At 44.0% G+C, this 13,678-nt stretch overlaps 1 protein-coding gene across 5 annotated transcripts in view; it reads left to right on the top strand.

Annotated features, from left to right (window-relative positions):
* The window catches only part of LOC124595670 (allergen Cr-PI-like), a 164,810-nt gene that overhangs the window by 93,805 nt on the left and 57,327 nt on the right, over positions 1-13,678 (top strand). For 4 of the 5 annotated variants that reach the window (XM_047134517.1, XM_047134516.1, XM_047134518.1 and 1 more), the window contains one exon: positions 9,166-9,466. In XM_047134517.1, the coding sequence (XP_046990473.1) occupies positions 9,166-9,466 (301 nt within the window). Of the gene's footprint in view, positions 1-9,165; positions 9,498-13,678 lie in introns of all 5 variants that reach the window. The other variant, XM_047134520.1, reaches the window with a different exon arrangement.

Consider the following 13,678-nt stretch of genomic DNA (forward strand, 5'->3'; position numbering starts at 1 on the left):
AACTGTGTAATAGAATGACGACGATGAAAATTTGTCTCCAGAATGAGATTTTCACTCTGTAGCGGAGTGTGTGCTGATATGAAACTTCCTGGCAGATTAAAACTGTGTGCCCGACCGAGACTCGAACTCGGGACCTTTGCCTTTCGCGGGCAAGTGCTCTACCATCTGAACTACCCAAGCACGACTCACGCTACGTCCTCACAGCTTCACTTCCGCCAGTGCCTCGCCTCCTACCTTCCAAACTTTACAAAAGCTCTCCTGTGAACCTTGCAGAACTAGCACTCCAGAAAGAAAGGATATTGCGGAGACATGGCTTAGCCACAGCCTAGGAAATGTTTCCAGAATGAAATTTTCACTCTGCAGCGGAGTGTGCGCTGACATGAAACTACCTGGCAGATTAAAACTGTTTGGTGGACCGAGACTCGAACTCGGTTCTGCAAGGTTCACAGGAGAGCTTCTGTAAAGTTTGGAAGGTAGGAGGCGAGGTACTGGCAGAAGTGAAGCTGTGAGGACGGGGCGTGAGTCGTGCTTGGGTAGCTCAGTTGGTAGAGCACTTGCCGCGAAAGGGAAAGGTCCCAAGTTCGAGTCTCGGTCCGGCACACAGTTTTAATCTGCCAGGAAGTTTCAGTGAAAATTTGTGCTGGACAGGGACTCGAACCCTGATTTCCTGCGTTGTGCGAGTGGTTGCGTCGGCTATAGGTGGACGACCCTCAACTAGACACATACATCCATATCTCGTTGTCCATGTGTCATACCTGATTCATACATCCTATCAGTGTTATTCCCGTAGAGGGTAGACATTTTATTTATTTTATTTGTAAGCCGCAGGCCCGGTAACGGCCAATAAATATAAAATTACCATCCTGTGCTGTGAAGAAGTACGATGCATCCATGCATGTCCGAAGGTACATTGTATCGAACTCTTTAACAGTAGAGGCGCTGAAATTTCGTATTGAGACTGTGGTTTATCATTCTTCGATAATGCTGTTGTTGAGTGGTGTTCCACGAGTGCCATGCTAATGCGGAATCGACGCGTTCAGAAGAGCCACACTCAATACCACGCAGGATCTCGACTCCCACTTGCCTAGCGTCCGAGACGATAGCACGTGGCCGTCCCCTGTCTTCGAGTTCTCCGTAACGTTATACTTCAACAATATATCGCAGGACGGCACGTTGGCCGTCTAATGAGCACAGATGTGGATCGGGAGAAGACCAACGAAAGACGAAGGGAGAATCATCGGAAATGACGTTAGCAGTGAACGTAACATGAAATTTGCGAATCATGTAGTGCACGAAGCCGATGAATACTGCCGCCTTGGACGCAAAATAACGCATAAAGTGCGATGCAAGGAGGAAATAAGAAGCAGACTAGCACCGGCAAAGCGAAAAGTTTTGAAATGTGGTGTTACAGAAAGATGCTGAAAACGGAGTGGATAGTGGATTGCTGTGAGATGAGCAACTTCTTTGTAGAAGCGACGATGGAAGGATGTGTGGAAAACATTGCAAAAAAGAAATCACCAAAGATAACCATGGAACATTCACGTAAGCTGTTTCTCTTATTTTGCATATTTATCGCACATGTACAGGGAATCCCACTACGAAGCAAAGGCGACGTAATAACTCCAGTAATAAGAAAAAGTATCCGGAACGTGCCTATTCATGATTATGAGACCAACTGCCAGCGGGATTTTTCTTCGTCCTGGCTGTCGTCCCATCGCCGAGGGGTTCGCGCCGTCGGGTAGCATCAGCTATTGCACGATTTCGAACTTCATTTATATCAACTTTGTAGCTGGATGCCCTTCCCGCTTCCAAAGTCCCAGAGAAAAATTACCTCAGCAACACGGCTGACCTCAGATTCAACTGCTCACGGCTGTGAAAGCAAAGAGGACGAAAATACATGAAAAAAGAAAACAATGAACTTATACTCTCTCCTAATCCCTTACCGCAAGTGGTGACTTCCCTACTTTCAGTGATTGCCTCAAGACCTGCTTTCTGTGATGTTACACAAATAACGGTAAAGCTTGAATACACATCCAAATACTTATTCGGTTTTCATAACAGACGTCACCATTTGCAATATTCGGGCAGTTCTTATTGAAATTTCCTTAGTTGCTACTGAGTCTGTGTTTGCCAGTTCGCAGCATGTTATGAATATGCTTGATACGTGGAATGTTTTTCTCCTCGAGGCATTCCATTTTGTTTCTAATTTGTAAAGAACGCCGGCCGGAGTGGCCGTGCGGTTCTAGGCGCTACAGTCTGGAACCGCGTGACCGATACGGTCGCAGGTTCGAATTCTGCCTCGGGCGTGGATGTGTGTGATGTCCTTAGGTTAGTTAGGTTTAAGTAGTTCTAAGTTCTAGGGGACTGATAACCACAGCAGTTAAGTCTCATAGTGCTCAGAGCCATTTGAACCATTAGTAAAGGACATTCTAATCAAGTCAACTTACTTACGCACTGTTCGCTATTTTCTCTTATTATTAAAATGTTCCTGAATGTTGTTTCCCATATTCATGGTAGCAGGAGTAAAATACAGGGAGCTAAACGTTATCTGGAGGCTGTACATAAACAACATTGCAGTTATATTAGTTGTAGGTGTGTGAAATTGAGGAGTTTGAAAAGGGAATAAGACAGATATACAGCTTATCTGCAATACTATTCAAACTGCACATTGAGCAAGCAGTAAAGAAAGTCAAGGAAAAATTTAGAACCGGTATTGTAGTGCAGGAAGAAGAAATAAAAGCTTTGAGGTTTGACAGTGACGTTACAGCTCTGTCATAGACGGAAAAAATCTACAAAGATAAGTTTAACGAAGTGGATTAGTCTGATGAAAAGAGATTATAAGATGAACATGAACAAAAGTAAAACCAGGTTAATGGAATATAGTCGAACAAATCAGGCGCTGCTCAGGGATTTAGATTACTAAATGAGACTCCGAAAGTAGTAGAAGAGTTTCGCTATTTGAACAATAATGTGTGATAATGGCCGAAGTGCAGAGGTTACAACACGCAGTCTGGCAATAGCACGAAAAGAGCTTCTGAAAAAGAAAAATGTGTTGGAAGCGAATATAAATATTAGGAGCTCTTTCCTGAAAGAATTTGTATAGTGTAGCCTTGTATGGAAGTGAAACATGAGCGATCAATAGCTTTAACAAGAGGAGAACGGAAGCTTTTGAAATGTGGCGCTATAGAAAATACCGAAGATTAACTGTGAAGATTAGGTAGCTCATTAAGATGGTGGTGGTTAGTGTTTAACGTCCCGTCGACAATGAGGTCATTAAAGACGGAGCGCAAGCTCGGGTTAGGGAAAGATTGGGAAGGAAATCGGCCGTGCCCTTTCAAAGGAACCATCTCGGCATTCGCCTGCAACGATTTAGGGAAATCACAGAAAACCTAAATCAAGATGGCCGGAGACGGGATTGAACCGTCGTCCTCCCGAATGCGAGTCCAGTGTGCTAACCACTGCGCCACCTCGCTCGGTTGCTCATTAAGAGGCACTGAATTTAATTAGGGAGAAAAGAAATGTATGAGAGAACTCGACTAAAAGAAGGGATCGGTTGACAGGACACATTCTAAGGTGTAAAGGAACTGTTAATCTGGCAATGGAAGGAAGTCTACGGTTGTAAAAATCTTAGCGGGAGACCAAGAGACGACTACAGAAAGATAATTCGGAAGTATGTAGATTGCAGTAGTTATTCGGAGATAAAGAGTCTCGCACAGTATACAGTAGCGTGGAAAGCTGCGTCAAACCAGTCTCCGGACTGAAGACCATAACAACAGATATCGTATTTTTATTCCATAAAATGTGCCTTTAGAGAAAAATAAATTATTGGACAGGTCACATGAAAATTTGTGTACTGAAGACATTAAGAAAGTTCCAAAAGAAATGTCAGAGGGGGAACTAAAAGAAGAGTACACCCAGTAACCAAGTTGTGATCATTCTGTACAACCTTCAGAATCACTTGACGGTGGTAATTTTCACCTTTCTCCAGACTTCTCGTATTGATACGACAAAATAAAAACAAATATCAAATGCAAATTCAATGGCCATAGTAATGAGATAAAAGCTACCTTATTTTTTAAAAAATTAAAAGTCTTGTTCTTGGTGCAATGGAAAAATAACGATCTAACTTAAAGTACTTCCCAAGGACTTCCACACCTATTACACCAGGTGCAGGTGCAGGCACAAGGCAAGAAAATAAGAAAATCTGGAACTTAATACATGGATGGAAAGTATAAAAAGTACAGAAGAAAAACTGTACGCTTTCAGTGTAATAAAAATGTGTACTCGAAACGAAGTGTCACTGACTCGAAACGCGTACAGTGCGGAAGTGAATAATTCATTATCCGTTTCTCAACTCTCGTAATTCATAAGCGTTATATTTTCCTCCATTACAAAACATTTAAATGATTATATAACTAACGAATGGTTAATATGTGCCACTGATATTAGATTTCTTTGCAGATGATGCTGTCCTGTACCGTCTAGATAAGTCTACAGAAACCAAAGCAATTGTGAAATGATTTAAACATCCGTGTGGTGAGAAAAGAGGTTAATTGTCTCTGAATAAGGAAAAGTGTGAGGTTATCCACATGAATACTATAAGAAATCCGTTAAATTTCGTCTTCACGATAAATCACACGAATCTAAAGGCTGTGAATTCACATAGGAATTACAGTTACGAAAGAGTTAAATTCGAACGATCACATAGATAGTGCTATCGGGAAGGTAAACCAAAGACAGCGTTTAATAGGCAGAACACACAGACGATGCAACAGGTCTACTAAAGAGACTGCCTACCCTACGCTTGTCCGTCCTCTGATAGAGTAGGCCTATTGCCGTGTGGTATGTGATACTTACCAGAAGGAATGACGGAGAACATCGAAAAACTCCAAAGAAGGGAAGCTCGTTCTGTATTATCGCAAAACAAATGAGAGAGTGTGACGGATTGATTTATAAGTTGGTATGATAATCATTAAAACAACGTTGTTTTTAGTTGCGGCGGCCGTGCGGTTCTAGGTGCTTCACTCTGGAACCGTGTGACCGCTACGGTCGCAGGTTCGAATCCTGCCTCGGGCACGGATGTGTGTGATGTCCATAGGTTAGTTAGGTTTAAGTAGTTCTAAGTTCTAGGGGACTGATGACCACAGATGTTAAGTCCCATAGTGCTCAGAGCTATTTTTTTTTTTTAAGTTGCGGCGAGATCTTTTCACGACATTTCAGTCACAAAGTTTCTTCTCTGAATGCGAAAATATTTTAACGTCGCCAACCTACATGCTAATAAATGATCATCGTAACAAAATAACTAAAATGTAATTGTTGGGGTTGTTGGGGTTGTTTGTTGGGAAGAGACCAAACAGCGAAGTCATCGGTCTCATCGGATTAGGGAACGATGGGGAAGGAAGTCGGCCGTGCCCTTTCAAAGTAACCATCCCAGCATTTGCCTGGAGCGATTTAGGGAAATCACGGAAAACCTAAATCAGGATGGCCGGACGCGGGATTGAACCGTCGTCCTCCCGGAGAAATGTAATTGTCCATTTTTCCCACGCGCTGTAAGACAGTGGGGCGATAGAGAAATTACCTGAACGTGGTTCGAAGAATCCTTTGCCAGCCACTTAAGAGTCAATGTCAGAGTAGTCATGTAGATGTAGGGAGAGTAAAAAATTATCTACTCTTTACGTTGTTATTAATATCTAATAATTTTCAAACCGTGTTTTAGTAAAAAGGTTTTATGAATTAATGGGTTTCATAGTGAATGAAGACTTTTCACGCCGCTTTAGCTATTTTGTAGTCATTTATTGGGAACACTACCAGTTTCTCACAGGATTAGGGAAACTAGGGTGTCCCATAGTTGCAAATCGAAAATATTGATCCATTATAGGTTGCTGCAAAAGTGAGACTGGCATTGAGCGCCAATAGGTCTGTGTCAAACTGGACGCGAGGTGATAAGACCATTATGCAAAGGTGAAAAGGATACTGTTTGTTATGCCAGTGCTACAGTGTATCAGTATTTACAAAAAGGGGTAGTTCGGCATGCACATTATTTTCAACATATTCGCCATCCTTTTGAGCGCACTTGGTCAATCGGGCCGCAAGCTTGTGTATTTATGCATAGAAGAAGTTTTTGACTTTTGCACTACTTTCTGCACCTCCACATACGAGGAAGATCGACGACCTCAGAAAGCAGTCTTGAGCGGCCCGAACAGTGAAAGTTGTAGGCCACAAGACGGTGAGCTGTAGGATGGATGTTTTCCAAAATCAACTTTCTTAGTGGTTTCGACATTGAGGTGAGCTGTGTGCGGGCGTGCTTTGTCATGAAACAGCAACACTTTCTTTGACAACAGAGCTCGTCGTCTGCTGCGAATTGCTAGCTTTAGCTTGTTTTCCAATAGTTCTCTATAAGACTCTTCGTTTATGGTTGTTCCCTTTACAGTGTACTATTCGAATTCAGGCCCATTTGAGTCCGAGAAAATGGTTAGCATAACCTCTCCCGCCGGTGTCTGACTCTTCCATTATTTATTACCTGCTTTTTTTGCCTTTGGTGTCTAGGGTGTTTCCACTCTGTACTCTGGCATTTTGATTCTGATTTGCAGTGGAGAACGTACGTTTCATCACCGGTGACTATCCTGGTCAAAAATGAGTCGCCTTCCCTTTTGAAACAGCCTAGCAAGCGTTGCCAATGTCAACTTGTTTCACGTTGAGTTTTTCAGTAAGCTATCCTGGTATCCACCGCGCAGTAACTTTATGGAAGCCGCGTTCATCGTGGATAGTTTGATAGGAAGAACAATAACTGACGTCCTAAGAAGAAGCTAACGTATTGATGTGTACTCACCTACCCGCTGAAACCATCTCTTGTGCTTGCTGAATCTCTTGAGTGTGGTGAATATTGACGAGGGTCTTGCTCTCTCTTCATGTGTCACACTTGTTCAGCCACTTTTAAATATCTCGATCCACAGATAAAAACTTTTACGTGTTACGGCACTGTCCCTCTATTATGCTGAATATCGACGATGAATTTCAGCCTCTTTGATTCCTTCCGACCAAAGAACTCTAATCACTGCCCGTTGTTCCTCCTTGACGCTAACTAGTATAGGAGCGGACATTTTTACACTGTCATTGATAGAACACAACCGAATTGGCCGCGGTGGAATAGAGTGTACATGACTATAGTGGTACCAGGTGGTTATAATAAAGTGCAGCTACTCAGGGAGATTCATTGTGAGCTGCGATTACTGTGCGGCCACGAAACTTGACAGATATTTAAAATGCGTTAGTGCGATTTAAGCTGGAAAACTATTAGTTCCAGTTTTGGCCACCAGTTGCAAATCTGGCGCTGTGAATGCAACCAAAGATGTACAGAAATGTTTTAATATGTAATGGATTAGGAACGGAACGTGGGCAAAAAAGTTAAAATATGTGAGAAAGGCATAATTTTGATTTTGTTATTAACCGCAACATTCACAGTTTCTTCAGTATGAGCACTGGAGACGTCAATGAAATGCTTAATCCGTAAAACGACGTGATCAACAGTTTCTCGCAGCAGTTCCAGTGGAATGTTAGCAGCGTGCTCATATATAGTGGCCTTCATATCAGGTAGATACTGAATGTGTCCCTGGTAAACGCATTGCTTTAGAGATCTACAGACCCAAAAGTAACGCGGATTCAGTACAGGTGATCTAGCAGGCCAGGTATAGGCAAAAGTTCTGGGGGTAACACGTTCCTCGAAGGTCGCATTAAACGTATGTTTCACCGTGTGAGAGACATGAGCTGTTGCCCCATCTTGCATGAAAACAGTGGTTTCCACACAGTTGAGCTCTTCCAAATCAGGAATCATATGCTGTGTAAGGATGCCTCGATAGCGTGCAGACGTTACGGTGCACCTGACTGCCACTCTGGGTGTACTCTCTTCAAAGAAGAACGAACCAAGAATAAAGCTGCTTGTGAATCTACACCACACAGTCACATGCGGCAGTGAAACGCTTCTTCGTGCAGAACACGTTTTCTAACATTGCCCCAAATTCGGCAGTTCTGTGTATTCACTGCATCCTGGAGGATGTGCCTCGTCAGTTCATAGAACATTGCCCGGCCACATACATCAACTTCGATCCGTGCCAGAAATCGAATAGCAAATTTAGAACGTTGCTGCAGACCATGAGGTTTCAGTTTCTCCTCCAACTGCATCTTGTGCAGGTACGAATGTACAGACCGCAAAACTTTCCATACTGTTGACTATGAGATGGACAATTCTCGTGACACTGCACGAGCACTAGCCCTACCCGGGTCACGTGTTGTATGGTCAGTCACAGCAACCACAAACGTGTCAGTAACTTCCAAGGGATAGGACTTCCAGGAGTGAAACACACGTGTTTTCGAATTTCATTATCATCTTCTTTAGCCGGCCGTTGTGGCCGAGAGGTTCTAGGCGCTTCAGTCTGGAACCGCGCGACCGCTACGGTCGCAGGTTCGAATCCTGCCTCGGACATGGAAGTGTGTGATGTCCTTAGGTTAGTTAGGTTTAAGTAGTTCTAAGTTCTAGGGGACTGAAGACCTCAGATGTTAAGTCCCATAGTGCTCAGAGCCATTTTTGAACCATCTTCTTTAAACCATTTAATGACATCGGGGCTCTCCTCAGACATTTCAGTCAGCACTACTCTCTGACTGCAGTGCAGTGCTGTAATTGCTGCCACCCACAGAAAAAAAATTTCACTAACAGTCTCTGTTCTCGATAGCCACACTGTTCACTCACGCTATGGCTTCTGAAACGACAGGGTAGCTGTCATAGCGTCATAGGAACAGTATACAGCGCCAGATTTGCACCTGGTGTCTAAAATTGGAACTAATTTTTTTCCAGTGCAAATCGTGTCCTCATTGACGTAATATCATACCTAACAAGTTTCACTGTCATAATGTAATTACAGCCCACACTGGGCCTCGTGAATAGTTACATTTTACTTACAACCACCAGGTACTAACTGCAAACGTGCATCTGCAGAAGACAGGGTGGTAATTATAAAGGTCTATTATGACGAAGGTGTAGACATGTTCTAATCCTACTCTTTGAATGCGCATGCCTCTCGCTCTGTCTTTGAGCAGTCTTTGTAGTAGCCCTGAAAAGAAAGATGTCATAAAAATCCCTGTCTCGTGTGTTCTTTTGTGGGTTCCTGCCAGCTGGAGTTCCCCGGCGTCAGGGTGGAGAGCGTGCTGGTGAAGCCGCTGTCGACGCACCTGGAGCAGTTCGAGTTTGAGCTGGACAACGGGCTGCCGGAGGTCAACTCGTCGCGGCCTCGGCTGCTGGCGCGCCAGCGCCGCCTGACGGCGCGCCCCTTCCAGTACCAGCTGGCCGTCGCCAGCCAGCACGACGCCGACGTCGACGCCCTATTGCGTGTCTACCTGGGGCCCCGCCGCCGCCCCGGCCAGCTCGACCACGACCGGCACCGTTTCGTCCTGTTCGACGCCTTCCGTGCGTCGTGTAAGCATTGCCGCTTCATTGCTTGTAGAGGGTTCATCTTTATTCCTACACATGTCACTGAGTCACTGCTACAGCATCCGGGCGCACGCATTGCCTTGTGTAGTCTTACACTGAGGTGACAAAAGTCATGGGATACCTCCTAATATCATTTCGGACCTCTTTTCGCCCGGCGAAGTGAAGCAACTCCATGTATCATGGACTCAACAAGTCGTTGGAAGTCCTCAGCAAAAATATTAAGCCATGTTGCCTCTATAACCGTCCACAATTACAAAAGTGTTGCTGCTCCAGGAATCTGTGCACGAACTGACCTCTCGATTATGTCACATAAATGTTCATGGCGGGCGATCTGGGTGGCCAATTGTCCAGAAAGTTCTTCAAACTAGGCGCGAACAATTGTGGCTCGGTGATAGGCGAATCGTTGTTTGGGAACATGAATGGCTGCAAATGGTCTCAAAGTAGCCGAGCATAACCATTTACAGTTAGTGATAGGTTCAGTTGGACCAGAGCATGTAAAAACAGCCCACATCATCATGGAGCCATCACCCAGCTTGCACAGTGGCTTGATGACAACCTGGTTCAAATGGTTCAAATGGCTCTGAACACTATAGGACTTAACTTCTGAGGTCATCAGTCCCCTAGAACTTAGAACTACTTAAACCTAACTAACCTAAGGACATCACACACATCCATGCCCGAGGCAGGATTCGAACCTGCGACCGTAGTGGTCACGCGGTTCCAGACTGTAGCACCTAGAACCGCTCGGCCACCCCGGCTGGCTGACAACCTGGGTCTGGGTCCACTCGAACCCTACCATCAGCTCTTACCAACCGAAACAGGGCTCATCTAAACAGGTCACGATTTTCCAGTCGTCTAGAGAGCAAAGGAGAGGTGCTGCAGGCTATGTCATACCAATAGCAGAGGCATTCGCGTCGGTCGTCTGCTGCCATAGCCCATTAACTCCAAGCTTCGCAACACTGTCCTAACGGATACGTTCGTCGTGAGCCTCACATTGATTTCCGTGCTTATGTCACGCAGTGTTGCTTGTCCGTTGGCACTGACTACTCTAAGCAAACGCCTTTCTTCTCGGTTGTTAAGTGAAGGTCCTCGAGCAACTGTGTTGACCGTGGCCAGAGGTAATGTCTGAAATTTGGTTTTCTCTGCTCACTCTTGACAATGCGGATCTCGAAATGGAATGTAGCATGCGTCTAGCCCAACTACGATTCCGCTTTCAAAGTCTATCAATTTCCGTCGTGCGGCCATAATCACATCGCAAACCTTATCACATGAATCACCTGAATGTAAATGGTAGTTCTGCCAACGCCCTGCCCTTTTATATCTTATGTACTCGACACTACCGCCATCTGTATATCGGCATATCAATATCTCATGACTTTTTGACACTCCGGTGTATATTACAGTAAGGGCTCACATCAGTAAACACTGGTGTCGTGATGTCTTTCGGAGACAGCACGAAAGGTTCAAAATGGTTCAAATGGCTCTGAACACTATGGGACTCAACTGCTGTGGTCATAAGTCCCCTAGAACTTAGAACTACTTAGACCTAACTAACCTAAGGACATCACACACATCCATGCCCGAGGCAGGGTTCGAACCTGCGACCGTAGCGGTCGTGCGGTTCCAGACTGTAGCGCCTTTAACCGCTCGGCCACTCCGGCCGGCCAGCACGAAAGGCTTCGAGGAAACGACAGCCAATATCTCAAGTCATTCATTCCATTTTCTTTTACCTTTCTATTTATCATTCTGATTTCTTCTTATACTCTTACACATGAATATGGAAACAGGCTCAAAGCTATTAATACGTTTCTTGTGTTGGCCATCTTTCGTAGCCGCTATACAGGGTGAGCCGGCTGCCCCTACCACTGTCGTTTTATGCAACGCGCAGTATTATATATGGCCTTCAGAAACCACGCACTGGATTTTCACTTTCTTGCGCTCGCTACGCGCAAATTATTAGACCTACTGAAAAATACGCACAGCACCTTTTTGTAGGAAATTTAATATAGTTAAATTTCGTACTGGGATACGGTTTCAGTAGAGGCCGTAGTTTTCGATTTATTCGAGAAAAACGTGTAAAAGTGACCTCCATACGCAACCCCACTCCCACACAGCCCCCACCGGTCGGAATCTCTAATATGTTATTCATGGCACTCCCTCCTACGACTGCACGAAAATTTGTGACTGCACGAATCATTTCCCACATACGACCTTTTTTAGTCTTCATTGCCTGGCCTTATTAAGCCACCGGCTTACTCGAGCACTTGTAATTTGTAAAATTGACGTCTGTGTAACTTTTACCTAACAATTTTTTGAACTTCAACAGCTAAAATAAACAATTACATCGTTGTATTGGTCAGGCCTTCAGCCTACGAAACTACTGTGCTTGTAAGGATTAAGTTTGGATAGATCTGTAAACGTAATTAGTTTTTGCATAAAATTTACAAAAGTCTTTATCTTTCATTACCCTCAAGGGCACTTTTAAATTAGTAATGCTAACGAATTAGTCAATTCTGCTAGTGGCATAACAGCCCAATTAATGCGACCAGAAAAGGATGAATATCGCGAATAGTTTGTTTAATCGTAAATTTTTGTACAGAGGTAGGAAGGAATGCCACGAACAACATACTAGAAATCCTGATTGGCGAGGTATGAATGTGGAGGTGCATTTGAAGAACACTTTTGTTCGTTTTTCTTGAATAATTCGAAAATCGTTCATTCTAACGCAAACGTACCCAGTACAAAACATAACTACATTAAATTTTCTACAAAAAGGTCCTGTTCATTTTTTCTGTAGGGCTAATAGTTTGCGTATAGCGAGCGTGAGAATATGAAAATCTCGCTCTTGGTTTTTGAACGACAGATATAACATTGCAGGTTGCATGAAACGACATCGGTGTATATAAATTGAAACAGTTAGCAACCAAAACGTCTCTTTGCCGGCTGCATGCGAATTTTCATTCATACACCGAGAAGAGTTTTGCCTTTTTAACTAGGCATTCTCCTTGGTTGTCCTGAAATATTACTTTAATTTTTATTAACCGGCTATTGGGACAGCATTAAGAAAGGAATCCATAGAAATAAGGACCCACTAGAATCTTGGCGATAGGGAAGAAGGTTACCAACTTAGTTCGGCATGGAATCCCGCGTAACGCCATATGACAAGAGCGCGCCCAGCACTTCACAGCAAGCAAGATGCATCCGGTATTCTCCAACTAGAGTAAACAGTGAACTACTTGTCATATTCGCTTGGGCATTTAATATACAAAATAGAGACAGATATATATATATACAGGGTGAGTCACCTAACATTACCGCTGGATATATTTCGTAAACCACTTCAAATACTGACGAATCGATTCCACAGACCGAACGTGAGGAGAGGGGCTAGTGTAATTGGTTAATATAAACCATAAAAAATGCACGGAAGTATGTTTTTTAACACAAACCTACGTTTTTTAAATGGAACCCCGTTAGTTTTGTTAGCACATCAGAACATATAAACAAATACGTAATCAGTGCCGTTTGTTGCATTGTAAAATTTTAATTACATCCGGAGATATTGTAGCCTAAGGTTGACGCTTGAGTACCACTCCTCCGCTGTTCAATCGTGTGTATCGGAGAGCACCGAATTACGTAGGGATCCAAAGGGAACGGTGATGGACCTTAGGTACAGAAGAGACTGGAACAGCACATTACGTCCACGTGCTAACACCTTTTTAATGGTCTTTGTCACTGACGCACATGTACATTACCATGAGGGGTGAGGTACACGTACACATTTGGTTTCCGTTTTCAATTACGGAGTGGAATAGAGTGTGTCCCGACATGTCAGGCCAATAGATGTTCAATGTGGTGGCCATCATTTGCTGCACACAATTGCAATCTCTGGCGTAATGAATGTCGTACACGCCGCAGTACATCTGGTGTAATGTCGCCGCAGGCTGCCACAATACGTTGTTTCATATCCTCTGGGGTTGTAGGCACATCACGGTACACATTCTCCTTTAACGTACCCCACAGAAAGAAGTCCAGAGGTGTAAAATCAGGAGAACGGGCTGGCCAATTTATGCGTCCTCCACGTCCTATGGTAATGTACATGTGCGTCAGTGAAAAAGACCAATAAAATGGTGTTAACATGTGGACGTAATGTGCTGTTCCAGTCTCTTCTGTACCTAAGGTCCATCATCGTTCCCT

Source organism: Schistocerca americana, chromosome 2 (genome assembly GCF_021461395.2).
Source record: "Schistocerca americana isolate TAMUIC-IGC-003095 chromosome 2, iqSchAmer2.1, whole genome shotgun sequence".
Taxonomy (NCBI): Eukaryota; Metazoa; Arthropoda; class Insecta; order Orthoptera; family Acrididae; genus Schistocerca; species Schistocerca americana.